At 48.8% G+C, this 13,933-nt stretch overlaps 1 protein-coding gene across 4 annotated transcripts in view; it reads right to left on the minus strand.

Annotated features, from left to right (window-relative positions):
• Nucleotides 1-13,933, minus strand: part of CRHR2 (corticotropin releasing hormone receptor 2) — a 202,015-nt gene that overhangs the window by 10,956 nt on the left and 177,126 nt on the right. For all 4 annotated transcript variants that reach the window (XM_081882589.1, XM_081882591.1, XM_081882590.1 and 1 more), the window contains 3 exons: nucleotides 9,784-9,869; nucleotides 5,174-5,309; nucleotides 3,327-3,368 (listed from right to left, as the gene is read on the minus strand). In XM_081882589.1, coding sequence (XP_081738715.1) covers nucleotides 3,327-3,368; nucleotides 5,174-5,309; nucleotides 9,784-9,869 — 264 coding nt within the window. The remainder of the gene's footprint in view (nucleotides 1-3,326; nucleotides 3,369-5,173; nucleotides 5,310-9,783; nucleotides 9,870-13,933) is intronic.

Consider the following 13,933-nt stretch of genomic DNA (forward strand, 5'->3'; position numbering starts at 1 on the left):
CCTTTGCTCCTCTTGTTTCATGCCTCTTCTGGTTCTGGGAGACAAGCGGGGAGGGGAGCTGGGTGCAGCAGGAGTGGGAGAGACCTGGGCCTCTTCACAAGCCTCATCTCTGCCTCTTGGTCTTCCTCTTCTCCTGCTTCAGCTTCCGGACTTCTCTCTGCCACAGACTCTCCCCATTCACACAGCCCTGTTACCTCTTCAGCTTCCAACATCTCTTCCTCCCAACCTTGTCCCTCTGATGCCTCATTGTCATCCCACCACCACTCTGAACCTTCTTTCTTTGGTGATTCCCCAGCTGGTTCCTCCCACCATTCCTCTGCGTCCAACCAGCCCCTGACAACTGATCCATGGCTATGGCTCTTAAAGGTAAAGGTAAAGGGACCCTTGACCGTTAGGTCCAGTTGTGGCCAACTCTGGGGTTGCGGCACTCATCTCGCTTTACTGGCCGAGGGAGCCAGTGTACAGTTTCCGGGTCATGTGGTCAGCATGACTAAGCCGCTTCTGGCGAACCAGAGCAGTGCACAGAAACGCCGTTTACCTTCCCGCTGGAGCGGTACCTATTTATCTAGTTGCGCTTTGATGTGCTTTCGAACTGCTAGGTTGGCAGGAGCAGGGACAGAGCAATGGGAGCTCACCCCTTTGCTATGGCTCTTACCTTTGTACATTAGGCTACATGAAAAGCCAGAGGTTTCTTCTCTCTCCCCCCTCTCTAACACACACACGCACACACAGTTTCTCCCCCCACTGGCCACACTTCTCTGAATTCTCCCTCCAGCCAAGCAAGAAGCATCATCACAGTCCAAGAGAGCCACTTTCGCCCTTGGAGGAGGTGGGGTTGCGGGCTTCACAGTCTCACACGCGTGGTGGGTGGAGGCCAGCCCCCGCATGATTGGGGGGATTTCCGGCTGTGTCACCCCTGGCCAGCCAATCAGCCAGCTCAGGGGGCGTGGCCTACCCTATAAAGGCAGGACGCAGCTGGGGATCTCCCTCTTTGCCATTCATCAGCTGTTCTGTTTTCCCACCCTCCCACCCTATAAGATTTTCGTTCTTTGACCTTGCTATGGCCCTTGGTTGGTCGCCGTTGAGGGGCCTGGTAGGAATTTTTCCACTTGGCAAATTGGCACCAGCCACTTGGTTTTCGCCTACCTCATAGCAAATTGTCGCAACTTTCTTGGTATTGGAAGTTAGGCATTGATATTGGCATTGTTTTGTAGATGGAAGAGGGTAGGTAGCACCATCACCTGCCCCACATATTGAAGGGTAGTCCGGTAAAGGGTTCCGGGGGGGGGGCGTGGCCCTGTCCAAAGCTGAGGGAGGTGAGGGCCTAAGGCATGCCCCCTATCGGTGACCCTGGGGGAGTTCCTAGTTGATGTTCATCAGCAGGACTCCAGTTGGATATAGTTGGTTAGGACCAATGCCTAAGCCAATACCGCTCATCACCTGTAACCAATAAAGTTGTGGCCTTTTTTAGCCCATTAACCTTAATGTGTCATGTGTCATTATTTCCACCGGGGGGGGGGGGGAATTGCCACGCAACTCATGCTAGCTACTCAAAAGGCCCTGGAGCATGGCTGATGAGAGGTGAGCCCTCATGAGTGTGTGTTTGTGTGTGTGCATGAGAATGGGTCCCCTGCTGGGACATGGGCCCTTGGCATCTGGCTGAGCATGCCAACCCCTTGGTGCTGAACCCCGACGAAATAACATTATCTTGTTTTATCCCATCTTCTCTCTCTCTCTCCTGTGTCTGGAGTGACTCACATGAGTGTGCCATTGATGGACTGAACAATGCAATGAGGAAGGGGCAGTCTGGTAAGCTGGAGAAAGCCACCAAATGTGGTGGGCTGACATAGGAAGGACTTGCCTCTCTATTTGTATGTTTCAAGAAGCCTTAGAATAATTGCAAGAGGTGCACGGAAAAGGCCTTTCTGCTTTGCACAGGGCGGGAGGTGGCGAGCAGGGAATCACGCAGGCAGAAAGGGAAGCAAATGAGTCCCGAAATTATCGCAATCAAATGCTGTTATACCTGGCTAATGGGATGGAATGGGTCAAGTCAGAAAAGGCAGAACAGAAAGAGAAGAGCATTGCTGTTGCTAATGGCTCTGAAACGTCCTCCGTGCAGAGAGAGGAGAGAAAACTATTAGGGTGGTGCTCTGCTTGAGTGGAGGGGATGAGCGCTCAGTGAATGGCTCCGTGAAGGAAGATGGGAAACCTCTCCCCAGAGTGCAAAGGGATTAAACAGCCTGCAGCGAGGAAATGGGAGCAAGACGTGTGTGCATGTCTGTGTAGAAGCCAGCTTTAAAACTCTTGTTAAAGTAAATGGCTTTTGCAAAGTTCTTGCTCAGCAAATGTACAAACAGTGGAAGATGTTGTTGCATTGTCAGCCAGAGAATCGGGGAGCTGTTTTCTGGTGCACCACCACCAGAAGATCATATAGGAAATTGCCTTCTTCTGAGTCAAATACCTGGTCTAGTCCAGTATTGTCTACACTGGCTGGCAGAGGCTCTCCAGTGTTTGGGGCAGGACATTCCCAGTCCTTCCTGGACATGCCAAGGGGAGGGGATTGAACCATGATCCCTCCCTTTAATTTTGCATTTGCTACATCTATTTGCTCCCATTTCCTGGTGTGCACGCTTGTTTGCTGCATCTGAACTCTACTTTTTGAGACGTACTGTTCTCATTTTGAAGCAAAGTTCTTAACCTGAGGTACTATTTATGGGTTAGCAGAGTCTGTAACCAGAAGCGTATGTAACCCGAGGTACCACTGTACTATTGTCTTATACCCTGAAAAATATGGTATATTTCAAAGCAAAGGTTTGGAGTGTGGATATGGATTCAGAATGTTTTGCCAGATTTTTTTTTTTGGGGGGGGAGAAGTTAAGATTGTGCATATCAAGGGGCTGTGAGGATAACATGCGCAATCTGATGTATGTTGCAGATCCTCCAAGCATGTTGAAAATCCTGAAATCACCCAGCCCAGCAAGTTATGAAGCAACTGACTTGCCTGGTGCCTCAATCTCTCCTATGTAGATTGGAAATAATTTCATAGAATTGCAGAATGGAAAGGGACTGTGAGGGTCATTTGTCCAACCCCCTGCAATGTAGGAATCTTTTGTTCAACCTGGGGTTCGAACCCACAACTCTAAGATGAAGAGTCTCACGGTTTACCGACTGAGGCTTCCCTCACAGAGTGGCTGGGAAGACAAGCATAACCAAGACTGGATGGTCCTTTTTCTATTAGGAAGCCTAACTTCCCCATTTTGCTAAAAAACAACAACCCACCAACTTTTTATTAAGGGACGGTGCAGACAGAGAATAATGAAACTTACCTCTCCATTTAAGAAGCAGTAAAACACAGACACAAAAAAGCCCTAGAAGAAACAGAAAGACATTGGTATGAGGTTATTTTCCTCCCATTGCAAAAGAGGATAGGAAGAGGCATGAAAAAGGGCTGGAATGTTTGGGGGTGAATATCACAAAGCCCTCACTTTTTTTACTTCTGATGTCCCTCAGCCAATATTCCTCTGCCAACAAGTTGATTCTCAAGTCGTCGCTTTATTGAGATACATCTCAAAGTAATGCTGCGTTATCTCACCAGAGCGATCCTTAATATTGTCTAGATTATGGGTCCCTAACCTGGAGACCCCCAGATGATGTTGGACTAGAATTCCATTCGTTTGTTCAATTAAAAAAAAATAGTATCCCATCTCCAGCTAGTCTCCAGGTGGCTATGAGAGAGCAATAAAAACAGAGTAAAACAGAATAAAACAAACACTTTTGAACACGGGCCCCGTTGCCTTGAGGGTCACAGGTCAGCCCTGTCTGGTCTAGATCTATGGCTGGCTGTTCATAAATTGGTTTGGGGGACAAATCTCTTTAACCGGACATTACATCTTGGAAATCAAGTATATATCACAGATGCTTGCTACTTAAAGCCCAACTCCGCTTCTATAAGTGATACGTGGGGCTGCCCTTGAGACTGACCCAGAAACTCCAGCGGGTGCAGAATGCCGCGGTGAGACTCCTTACGGGGTCCTCGCTGCAGGATCACATTCACCCAGTGCTATATCAGCTGCACTGGCTCCCGGTGGAGTACAGGATCAGGTTTAAGGTGCTGGTTTTAACCTTTAAAGCCCTATACGGCCTAGGACCCTCGTACCTACGGGACCGCCTCTCCTGGCATGTCCCATGGAGGACCTTATGGTCTTCAAACAAAAAGATCTTGGAGGTACTGGGCCACAGGGAGGTTAGGCTGGCCTCAACCAGGGCTTTTTCGGCCGTGGCCCTGATCTGGTGGAACGCTCTGTCACAAGAGACTAGGGCCCTGCGGGACTGGCCATCTTTCTGCAGGGCCTGCAAGACAGAGCTGTTCCACCTGGCCTTTGGTTTGGACTCAGTCTGACTCTTATGTTTCCTCCCCTTATGGTTTTGATTTATGGGCTACTATTAAAATGAGGCTGCATTTTAAATTGTATTTTAACTGGTATTTTAATAAACAGGCTGTCTTGTTTGTTTGTTTGTTTGCCCCCCCCTTATGTTTTATTGTAATTTTATTGGTGTAAGCCTCCCTGAGCCTGGCTCTGGCCGGGGAGGGTGGGGTATAAATAAAACTTCTTCTTCTTCTTCTTCTTCTTCTTCTTCTTCTTCTTCTTCTTCTTCTTCTTCTTCTTCTTCTTCTTCTTCTTCTTCTTCTTCTTCTGTGAATGTTCTCCAAAGCATTCTCCAGAGCGTTCCACCAAGTTGGGGCCAGTACTGAAAAGGCCCTGGCCCTAGCTAAGACCAATCTAACCACCTTGTGGCTCGGGACCTCCAAAGTGTTGTTATTTGTGGACCTTATGGTCCTCCATGGGGCACACCAGGAGAGGCGGTCCCGTAGATACGAGGGTCCTAGGCCACATAGGGCTTCAAATGTCAAAACCAGCACCTTAAACCTGACCCTGTACTCCACCGGGAGCCAGTGCAGCTGGTAAAGCACTGGATGAATGTGATCCCGCGGCAGGGACCCCATACATTATAACCCATCCACAGTCCGTGAGGTATTTCTCTTGGCTATCATTCCTTGTCAGTCACCCTGACTGCGAGCTCTAGCGGTCGACAGAGTGACACACTTGTCAAAGCTGAGCCAGTTTAGTCATTTACCACGACTGTGCCCATTTTGCATTTTAACATCCCCTACCTGAAAAGACTGCAAGAAGGAATTGAAGTAGATGAAAAATATCTGGGAGATATCATCTTCCCCGGGGTTGACGAAGAAAAGCATGTAGGTAATACCCAGAAGAGGCAGAAGAACCAATGTTGCTTTGACGGCCTTCCTGTTAAGGGGAGATCAAAGGGGGAAAGTTCACAAAAACGACAGGAAATGAGAACATTGATGGAGGACAACATCTCACCAGTGAAATGCTGAAATCGCATGTTTAGTGAATGAGACTGGATTTGCCTGACCTGTGGTAGTTTCTAAGCTATGTGTGGGATGAAAGGCCACCCAAATTGCAGAATTTCAGACAACGAGGCTCAGGAGATTCCCAAATAGCTTGTGCCATCATTTGTTCACTCACTTTTTACAGAGAATATGCAGAACATTATAGCCAAACATTCAGCCTCCTTTATCGCTTCCTGTTCAGTGTGGCTGGGAGTTTAGGGGTGAAGCCAGGGAGTTGAAACCTATGAACCCAACAATGTTGACCCTGATCTTGCCCAAGTCAGTATCGACACAGCCAGGGATAGATAAGTCAGATAATTTCAGTGTCTTGTCTGGTTCCCATTTTTCCAATCTTAAACCTATTTCCCTACATTTCCACATCAGTTTGCGAATTATAAGAAAGTAACCAGGAAAACTAACCAGAGTTTTTGTTCTGATTTATCCCAATAGACACATATTTGTATGGAATTCTGCCTAATATTTTTGCAACACAGTTTTCACCGTTATATGCATTTTTGTACACATTACTTGGCCGGAGAGCTACACTGAAAAATTCAGAGAAGGGTGAATTTTGAACGGTGGCTGTGTTTTGGTTCACATATTTTTAATGGAGTGCAAATTAGGTAGGTTTACCTCTAAATGTGAACTGAATTGAATCCCCCCCCCCAATCCCTAACTCTGTCCAAAGAATAAATGGAAAGTAATAGATTTAAAGGTCTGGGTAATTTTTTTTTTTAGGTCTCTGCTAGTGCTAAAAAAAGGGAGACTCAGTAGTGCCAGGCATACCACTCTGAAAGCACAGTTCTGCAATTCAGGTGCTACCACTGAAAAGGCCCTGTTTGCACTTGGGAAACTGGGCATTCCTCTGCAAGGTCCTAATTCATTTGCCTCGGTTAAAAGGTAAAGGTAAAGGGACCCCTGACCATTAGGTCCAGTTGTGGCCGACTCTGGGATTGCGGCGCTCATCTCGCTTTATTGGCTGAGGGAGCCAGCGTACAGCTTCCGGGTCATGTGGCCAGCATGACTAAGCCGCTTCTGGCGAACCAGAGCAGCGTACAAAACGTCATTTACCTTCCCGCCAGAGTGGTACCTATTTATCTACTTGCACTTTGACATGCTTTCGAACTGCTAGATTGGCAGGAGCAGCGACCGAGCAACGGGAGCTCATCCCATCATGGGGATTCGAACTGCTGACCTTCTGATCGGCACGTCCTAGGCTCTGTGGTTTAACCCACAGCACCACCCACGTCCCATTGCCTCGGTTACACATATGCTAAAATCAAACTCCCAATGAGCTGATCTACACATTTCACAATGTAGTGGTATAATCCGGGGTGGGGGGGCTCCTGGGACTATACCACTTCAGAACATGGGTGGTGCAAATCATAAGCTTAAATACTCTACCAACTCTTTCCCTGTGAAAAATTAGGAGGTTGCAAGCCAGGCTTTCCTCTAAACCCTAGTTTTCTATTTGCAAGGTGTTCTTAACCTCACACAGGCAACCCCACCCCCTGCTTTCTGAAATGATACAGCCCTCGGAGAGCTGTGCCACGTGTCTCCTCTGTTCCCCATAATTTGACTCTAAGATGCTTCATGTTGCTATATCCCAGATTTCTACAGATGGGTCTACAGAGGTACGTATCGCTTGCTTAGTTTGCTAACACAACCGTGAGCGGAGCTCTTCAGCAGTTCAGGTTCAGCAAAGTTTATCTTAACTTTGCAAAACAAAGGGGGGGGAGAGGTGGGAGAATAGAGGACTTGTAAAGAGCAGATCAGCTTATTTTAATTTGCTTGCAGAAGCACTGCTTTGCAAAGCATTAGCTGGGATCTAGCAAGTCAGCTTTTGGAACATTTAGCTTAATTGCCAATAAATTTGATTCCAAAACTCGAAGGAAGGTGGAGCTGAACAGGGGGAGAGAGGGCAATTTAGCTTTCAATGCGAGAGTGAGGGAAATGGGTCTTAAAGCCAGGGGGTTTTTTGCATAGAGAGGGAAAGTCAGCAGAACTAAATATAAAATATGAGATAGAATGAGACTGACAGTCACCTGATCGCATGTAGCAAGGAGGGGCAGCCTGTGGTCTTCCAAAAGACTACAACTCCTATTATCCATGACCATTGATGATTATGGCTGGGGCTAATGGAGGTTGAAGGGACACGGGTGGCGCTGTGAGTTAAACCACGGAGCCTAGGACTTGCCGATCAGAAGGTCAGCGGTTCGAATCCCCATGACGGGGTGAGCTCCCGTTGCTCAGTCCCTGCTCCTGCTAACCTAGCAGTTTGAAAGCACGTCAAAGTGCAAGTAGATAAATAGATACCACTCTGGCAGGAAGGTAAACAGCATTTCCGTGCACTGCTCTGGTTCACCAGAAGTGGCTTAGTCATGCTGGCCACATGACCCGGAAGTTGTATGCCGTCTCCCTCGGCCATTAAAACGAGATGAGCGCCGCAACCCCAGAGTCGGTCACGACTAGACCTAATGGTCAGGGGTCCCTATACCGCTTTACCTTTAGTGGAGGTTCAGAGTCCAAGAACAGCTGGATGATCCCTTGTCCCCGCCCCCAAGCAAATGCACATTTTGCTATTACGAAATATTCTTAACCTGAGCCACTCTATGACACACAAACCGTCTATAATTAAAGGAAGATAATGTTAAATGGAGAGGTAGCAATTGGCAGTTCTTCAGCCTGATTCCAATCACAACTCTCTATTGAATTTTCTTTATAATAACTGGTGTCTTTCGCAGTGAAATGAAACCTCGACACCCAATTGACTTCATAGTGATTAAGGTGAAGGAGTGTTGAAATGACATGTTTAAGCAAATGAGCTTTGAGTTTGCCAGACTGATTGGCAATTTCTAAGGTGCGCGGGGGATGAAAGGCCACAGGATTTCAGAGGCTCAGGGGATTTCCAACTGGTTTCTCTCAGATTTCAGAACACAACCCAGCGGCGTGCCTTCACTTATGTATAAGAAATATGTTAGTCACAATTTTATTTATTTTTTATTTAATCCTGTATAGACAGACTTGGGTTGTAAAGCCGTCTATACATTTGTAAAGTAAATAAATAGCTTGTTTTCTCCTGCTCTGGAGCGTAGGACTCAAACCAGTTACAAGAAGGGAGATTCTGACTAAATATCAGGAAGAACTTTCTGATGTTAACAGTGGAACAGACTTCCTAGGGAGTCTGTGGACTCTCCTTCCTTGGAGGTTTTTAAGCAGAGGTTGCGTGGCCATCGGTCATAGATGCTTTAGTTGAGCTTCCTGCATTTGAGGGGGCTGGACTAGATGACCCTCAGGGTCCCTTCCAACTCTACAATCCCACAATTCTGCGATTCTATTATTCCATGAGGCAGTTTCCTGCAGAATACATGGGAACCACCTTACATCAATCTGCCTTATATCAAGTCAAACCATTGGTCCATCTAGTTCTGACATGTCTACAATTTCTTTTCAAACCTTTTATTGGAATCACCTATAAACATCCAAGGGACGTGGGTGGCGCTGTGGGTTAAACCACAGAGCCTAGGACTTGCCGATCAGAAAGTCGGTGGTTCGAATCCCCGCGACGGGGTGAGTTCCCGTTGCTCAGTCCCTGCTCCTGCCAACCTAGCAGTTTGAAAGCACATCAAAGTGCAAGTAGATAAATAGGTACCACTCTGGCGGGAAGGTAATTGGCGTTTCCGTGCGCTGTTCTGATTCGCCAGAAGCGGCTTAGTCATGCTGGCCACATGACCCGGAAGATGTACGCCGGCTCCCTCACCCAATAAAGCGAGTTGAGCGCCGCAACCCAAGAGTCGTCCGTGACTGGACCTAATGGTCAGGGGTCCCTTTACCTTTACAAACATCCCAAACAAATCAATACAGAATTACCACTTCCCCAGTGGCACAAAACCTTTGCAAAAAGAAAGGAGGCAGAGCAGTCTATCGCCACATCTCTTGGTCTCCAGGGAGATCAGACGTCTGCAGTGTATTTCGACGACAAAAAACCAAATGGAGTTATTTAGCCACTAACTTGGTTGAACTCCTGATCATTTGCCAGTAATAGAAAATGTATGACCTCCGACTCTGGTTTCCATTTGGGGATACAGAGTTGATCTAGAAATTGCTGATGGAGATCAGCATATAGTTTACAACTGAGAACCATATGTGTAGGGGTTTCCACCAGGTGGTCTTCACATGGGCAAGTTCTTTCTCCTTCCACCCTGCCTGAGAACCTTCCCCAAAGGAGGTTTGATGGATGTGAATTATGGCTGGCAGCAATTCTTCAGTACACTCCCAGCCCTCTCTGGAGATTGTGATTGGGACCAGTGATTGGTTGGGGATATAAGGGGAAAGGTGATTTTTCAGCAGCGCCGCACTCAGCTTACCTGTACTGTATTGTTTCTGAAGTCGTCGACGCTCTCAGCTTTGTCATTAGAATCCTAACTATGTTAAACAGGAAAACAAAATTTATCTGCAAGAAAAATGGGGGGGGGGGAGAGAGAGGAAACAAGATCAGTGCCGATAAACACGTACGAGGCGCAACGAAATGATCGATGTGTTTTCTGCGGTGCAGGAAGAGCTTCTCCTCTTGCAAGTTGTGATACAATAAAGGGAGTGAAAATTAAATTGGCCTTCTTCCTGGAGAGCCGTTGCTGGAGTCTCCCTCTTTTCTACCTGTCTGAGATGAGTTCCAATAAAGGAGCAATATGTTCAGGTGGAATGAAGCCACACACATTCCAATCTTGAGCCGCAAAGGGCATTGAAGAGGCAGTTTGGGGAGGGGGCAGAGAAATTGTTATCTGAAATCCGAGCTGGTAACTGGCAACTTCCCAAAGTAATTTTATTTAGCCCTGGTGACTCTACTGAGAATTTCTCCTAGCTGTAAGAATCAGTGACTCCACAGTTCTGCGACTTGCTTTCAGATCTGTGTCTGCAACAATAGCACTGTGCTGAAATCTGTCTTCCACCTTCTGCCGAATTTTCTTCCCCTGTGGGGAAGAAATGCCTTTAGAATGCCTTTAGAACAGGCATAGGCAAACTCCGGCCCTCCAGATGTTTCGGACTACAATTCCCATCATCCCTAGCTAACAGGACCAGTGGTCATGGGTGATGGGAATTGTAGTCCCAAACATCTGGAGGGCCGGAGTTTGCTTATGCCTGCTTTAGAATTTCAGTAGGTCTGGGGATCTGAGCTCAACTTATTGTTGTGAAGTGCTCATGAATGGTGGGAAGAACCACCTTTACACTGTTAATCAGGATTCTGCACCCACTGAGCATGCTCAGTCACCAGTGAGCTGGGTTCTGAGGGGCTTAACACACATTCACACACCATCCCCACTCCCATATCTTTTGTATTTCTGTAAAACCTTGAGCCTGCTGATATCTTCCTCTTTTTGTGGCCGGATGGTGGCATGCAGACTATAAAAGGAACGGCACTCACATCCTGAACATCAGAAATAGCAAGACCGCAGATAGGAGGGACAAACAGCAAAGGATGGCCCTGCTTGTGAACTCTCAACAGGCATCAGTCTGGATGCAGAAGGCTTGACCAGGTGGGCAGGCCAGATGGACCCTGGTCTGCTCCAGCAAAGCACTGCTTTTGAAGGGATGTCCCCTTGAACTGGGACATGAGAGCCAAACGCCCCCCAGGCCCTTTCTCTCCAAAGCCTTTTGTGAGATGACACCCAGTAGAGATATGAGAGACGTTTGGAATAACAGATTTGGCTGAGTATAGTGATCTGAAAGTTCCTCTTCAGAAGGTTTGCCTCAAAGGCAGGAACTGATAAATGGAAATGACAGCTCCAAACTGATTGTATTTATGGCAGAGTACCATTGCTGCATGCCTCAGGGATGTATCGTTCTACTTAAGCCGAGAACTATTTGTTTTGCTGGAGCTCACCGGTGGAAGTAATTACCAGAACCTGTTTCAATCTAGTACAGCCAAACCAATTCAGGACCCTGGTCAGCTCCCAGTGGATCCTGCGTGCTGAGCTGTGGTGGACGTTGTTTCAGCAAAGGACCAGAATAATTTGAAGGCTTAAGAAGAAGACGACTGCAAGGCCTACCATTCCAGACCCTCCCAGTGCCTCTCTTCCAGGACATAGAATCATAGAGTTTGAAGGGACCATGAGGGTCATCTAGTCCAGCCCCCTGCGATGCAGGAATCATCTGCCCAATGTGGAGCTCTAACCTCCGACCCTGAGATTAAGAGTCTCGTGCTCTACCAATCTCCCTGCAATCCTTAAAGGACTCATAGTGGAATCAGATTACATGTTGGTGGAACAGGGGAGTCACCCTCAGAGTCTAAGGGTGATGGAAGAACCATGTCCTCCATCCTCAATATAAAAGCGGGTGCTGAGGGCTCCTAGCCCTGAGTGGGGTGGCTTGGGATTCATCTAAGTCCTCCTCGGGGCAGCCTTGGGGCTCGGATGTAGGGGATATGACACTGACTGCTGCTTCTCCCTGTGTGTTGCATGGTTGGGGGGGAGTACTGCCCGGTGCAGCATTATTATTATTATTATTATTATTATTATTATTATTATTATTAACAATGGGGAAGCATTGAGCCGCTGACAAGGTTCCAGCAAGAGGTTATTTTCTAGTTTTCAAAAATGGTCCCCTCTTGCAACACACGAGGAGGTTTCATGTGCGAGCATGAGTCGTTCTGCATCCTACTGCAGACAAAAATGTTCCAGGCGCATTGGTTTGGGAGGTGGGGAAGCAAGAATGATGCAAATCAACAATGGCAGTAACTCGGCAGGTTTTGCTGGAGGAGGAGAACTTCCCTTGCTGAGGTGAGGAAAATGAGGCCGGAGCAATAATGAAATCCTTTCGGTCCTCGGAGGGGAATAAAATGCAGGATTCCCTCTTCATTACAGCAAGGTCTCTTTGCTGATTCACCATAATTGAGAGACTGAAATGCTCTTGGAAATGGAGTGGAGAGCAAGGTGAAAGGGGCATTCGCCACTCTCTTGAGCCTTCTGTTCTCTGGCTGAGCCTCCCCAGAGCCGTCTTTCCCATTGGTGTTAGTGGTTCTGTGCTGGTCCCGTGGATTACCTGAGAGGCGAGGTCCAAGTCTGGTCCATAGTCAAAGGTGCAACGAGGAGGCAGTCCATAGTAGCTGAATCTGGGTGCAGGGCAGGGAGTCAGGTGAAGTTAGGAACAGGCACACAAGCAGGGAGCCAGGGCGGGTCAGGAGCTCAGGCAGGAACTAGCAACCAACAATGTGGCTCCCGCAACTTGGGACTGGGGCTGGCCGGCTTTTATCTGCCCCAAGGCAAAGGGTGGCCCTGATCCTCAGGTGACTCGCCTCTCCTGGCCTGGAGGCAAGCTCTCCTCCTGTGGGAACTTAGTTCCCGCCGCCTCTCTGCCCTGAGCCTCTGCAGCTCAGGAGAGGCTGGAGGGTTACCGGACCCAGAGGCAACCTCAGCTTCCTCTGACGGGGCTGAGAGTGGAGCACCTGCAAGCAATTGGTCCACCATCACCTCAGGAGCCAGAGCAGACTCACCTGAGGATCCCGCACAGGTGAGGACCCTTCAGGCTCATGCCCCAGCCCCGGCTCAGCTGGTTCTGGAGGCAGGGAAACCTGTGCAGGCTGGGATCCCTCAGGTTCAGCATTTGAGTCCGAATCCCAGGCCATCACAGGTTCGTTGCGCCAGGGCACCAGCCTCTCAGGGGTGACCTAGTGAGTGGGGGAGCTGCGTGGCTTTGCTGGCAGCCTCCCCTTTCCCTGCACGCCCGCCAGCTGCGCCCCGCCAACTATATGGCTGGCAGGCGCGCAGCTTCCTTCCCAATCCTCTGCAGGAGAGAGCGATCCCTGCAGCAGCTTAGGAAGGCAGCTTCCCTCCAAAGCCTCTGCATCTGCTAAGGACAGCCCTGCTCCCAGTTGTTGTCCTTCTCCTGCTTCATGGCAAAAGGCGGCGCACAGCCTTCCCAGGCTGCCTTCTCGGGTGCCCCGACACAGAGAGCATGTCCACCAGCATGTTTTCCTGCTTGATCGCTGCCATCATGCCCGGGATCAGGGCGGTGGGGGAGGCAGAGGACATTTTCCACTGCCCCCTCGCTTGTTTTGGAGTTGCCGGGGTGGGTATGTGGCGCCAGAGGGATTTTTGTGTTAGGATATAGTTCTGTTCCACCTTAAAAGGAACAGGCATGACTGTGATGGCCTGGGAATCTGATTTAGAGGCTGAACCTGAGGAATCCCAACCTGCACAGGAGTCCCCGCCTCCAGGGCCGGCTGAGCCGGGGCTGGGGCTTGAACTGAAGGGCCCTCACCTGTGCCAGATCCTCAGGAGCAGACACCAGTTGAATCTGCTCTGGCTCTGGAGGTGATTGAGGACCCATTGCCTGCAGGTGCTCCTCAAAGCGGCTAACATTCTGCTTTCCCTTCCTCCCCCACAAGAAACACTCTGTGAGGTGAGTGAGGCTGAGAGACTTCAGAGAAGTGTGACTAGCCCAAGGTCACCCAGCAGCTGCAGGTGGAGGAGCAGGGAAGTGAACCTGGTTCACCAGATTACGAGTCTACCGCTCTTAACC

Source organism: Podarcis melisellensis, assembly GCF_964234715.1.
Source record: "Podarcis melisellensis genome assembly, chromosome: 12".
NCBI lineage: Eukaryota > Metazoa > Chordata > Lepidosauria > Squamata > Lacertidae > Podarcis > Podarcis melisellensis.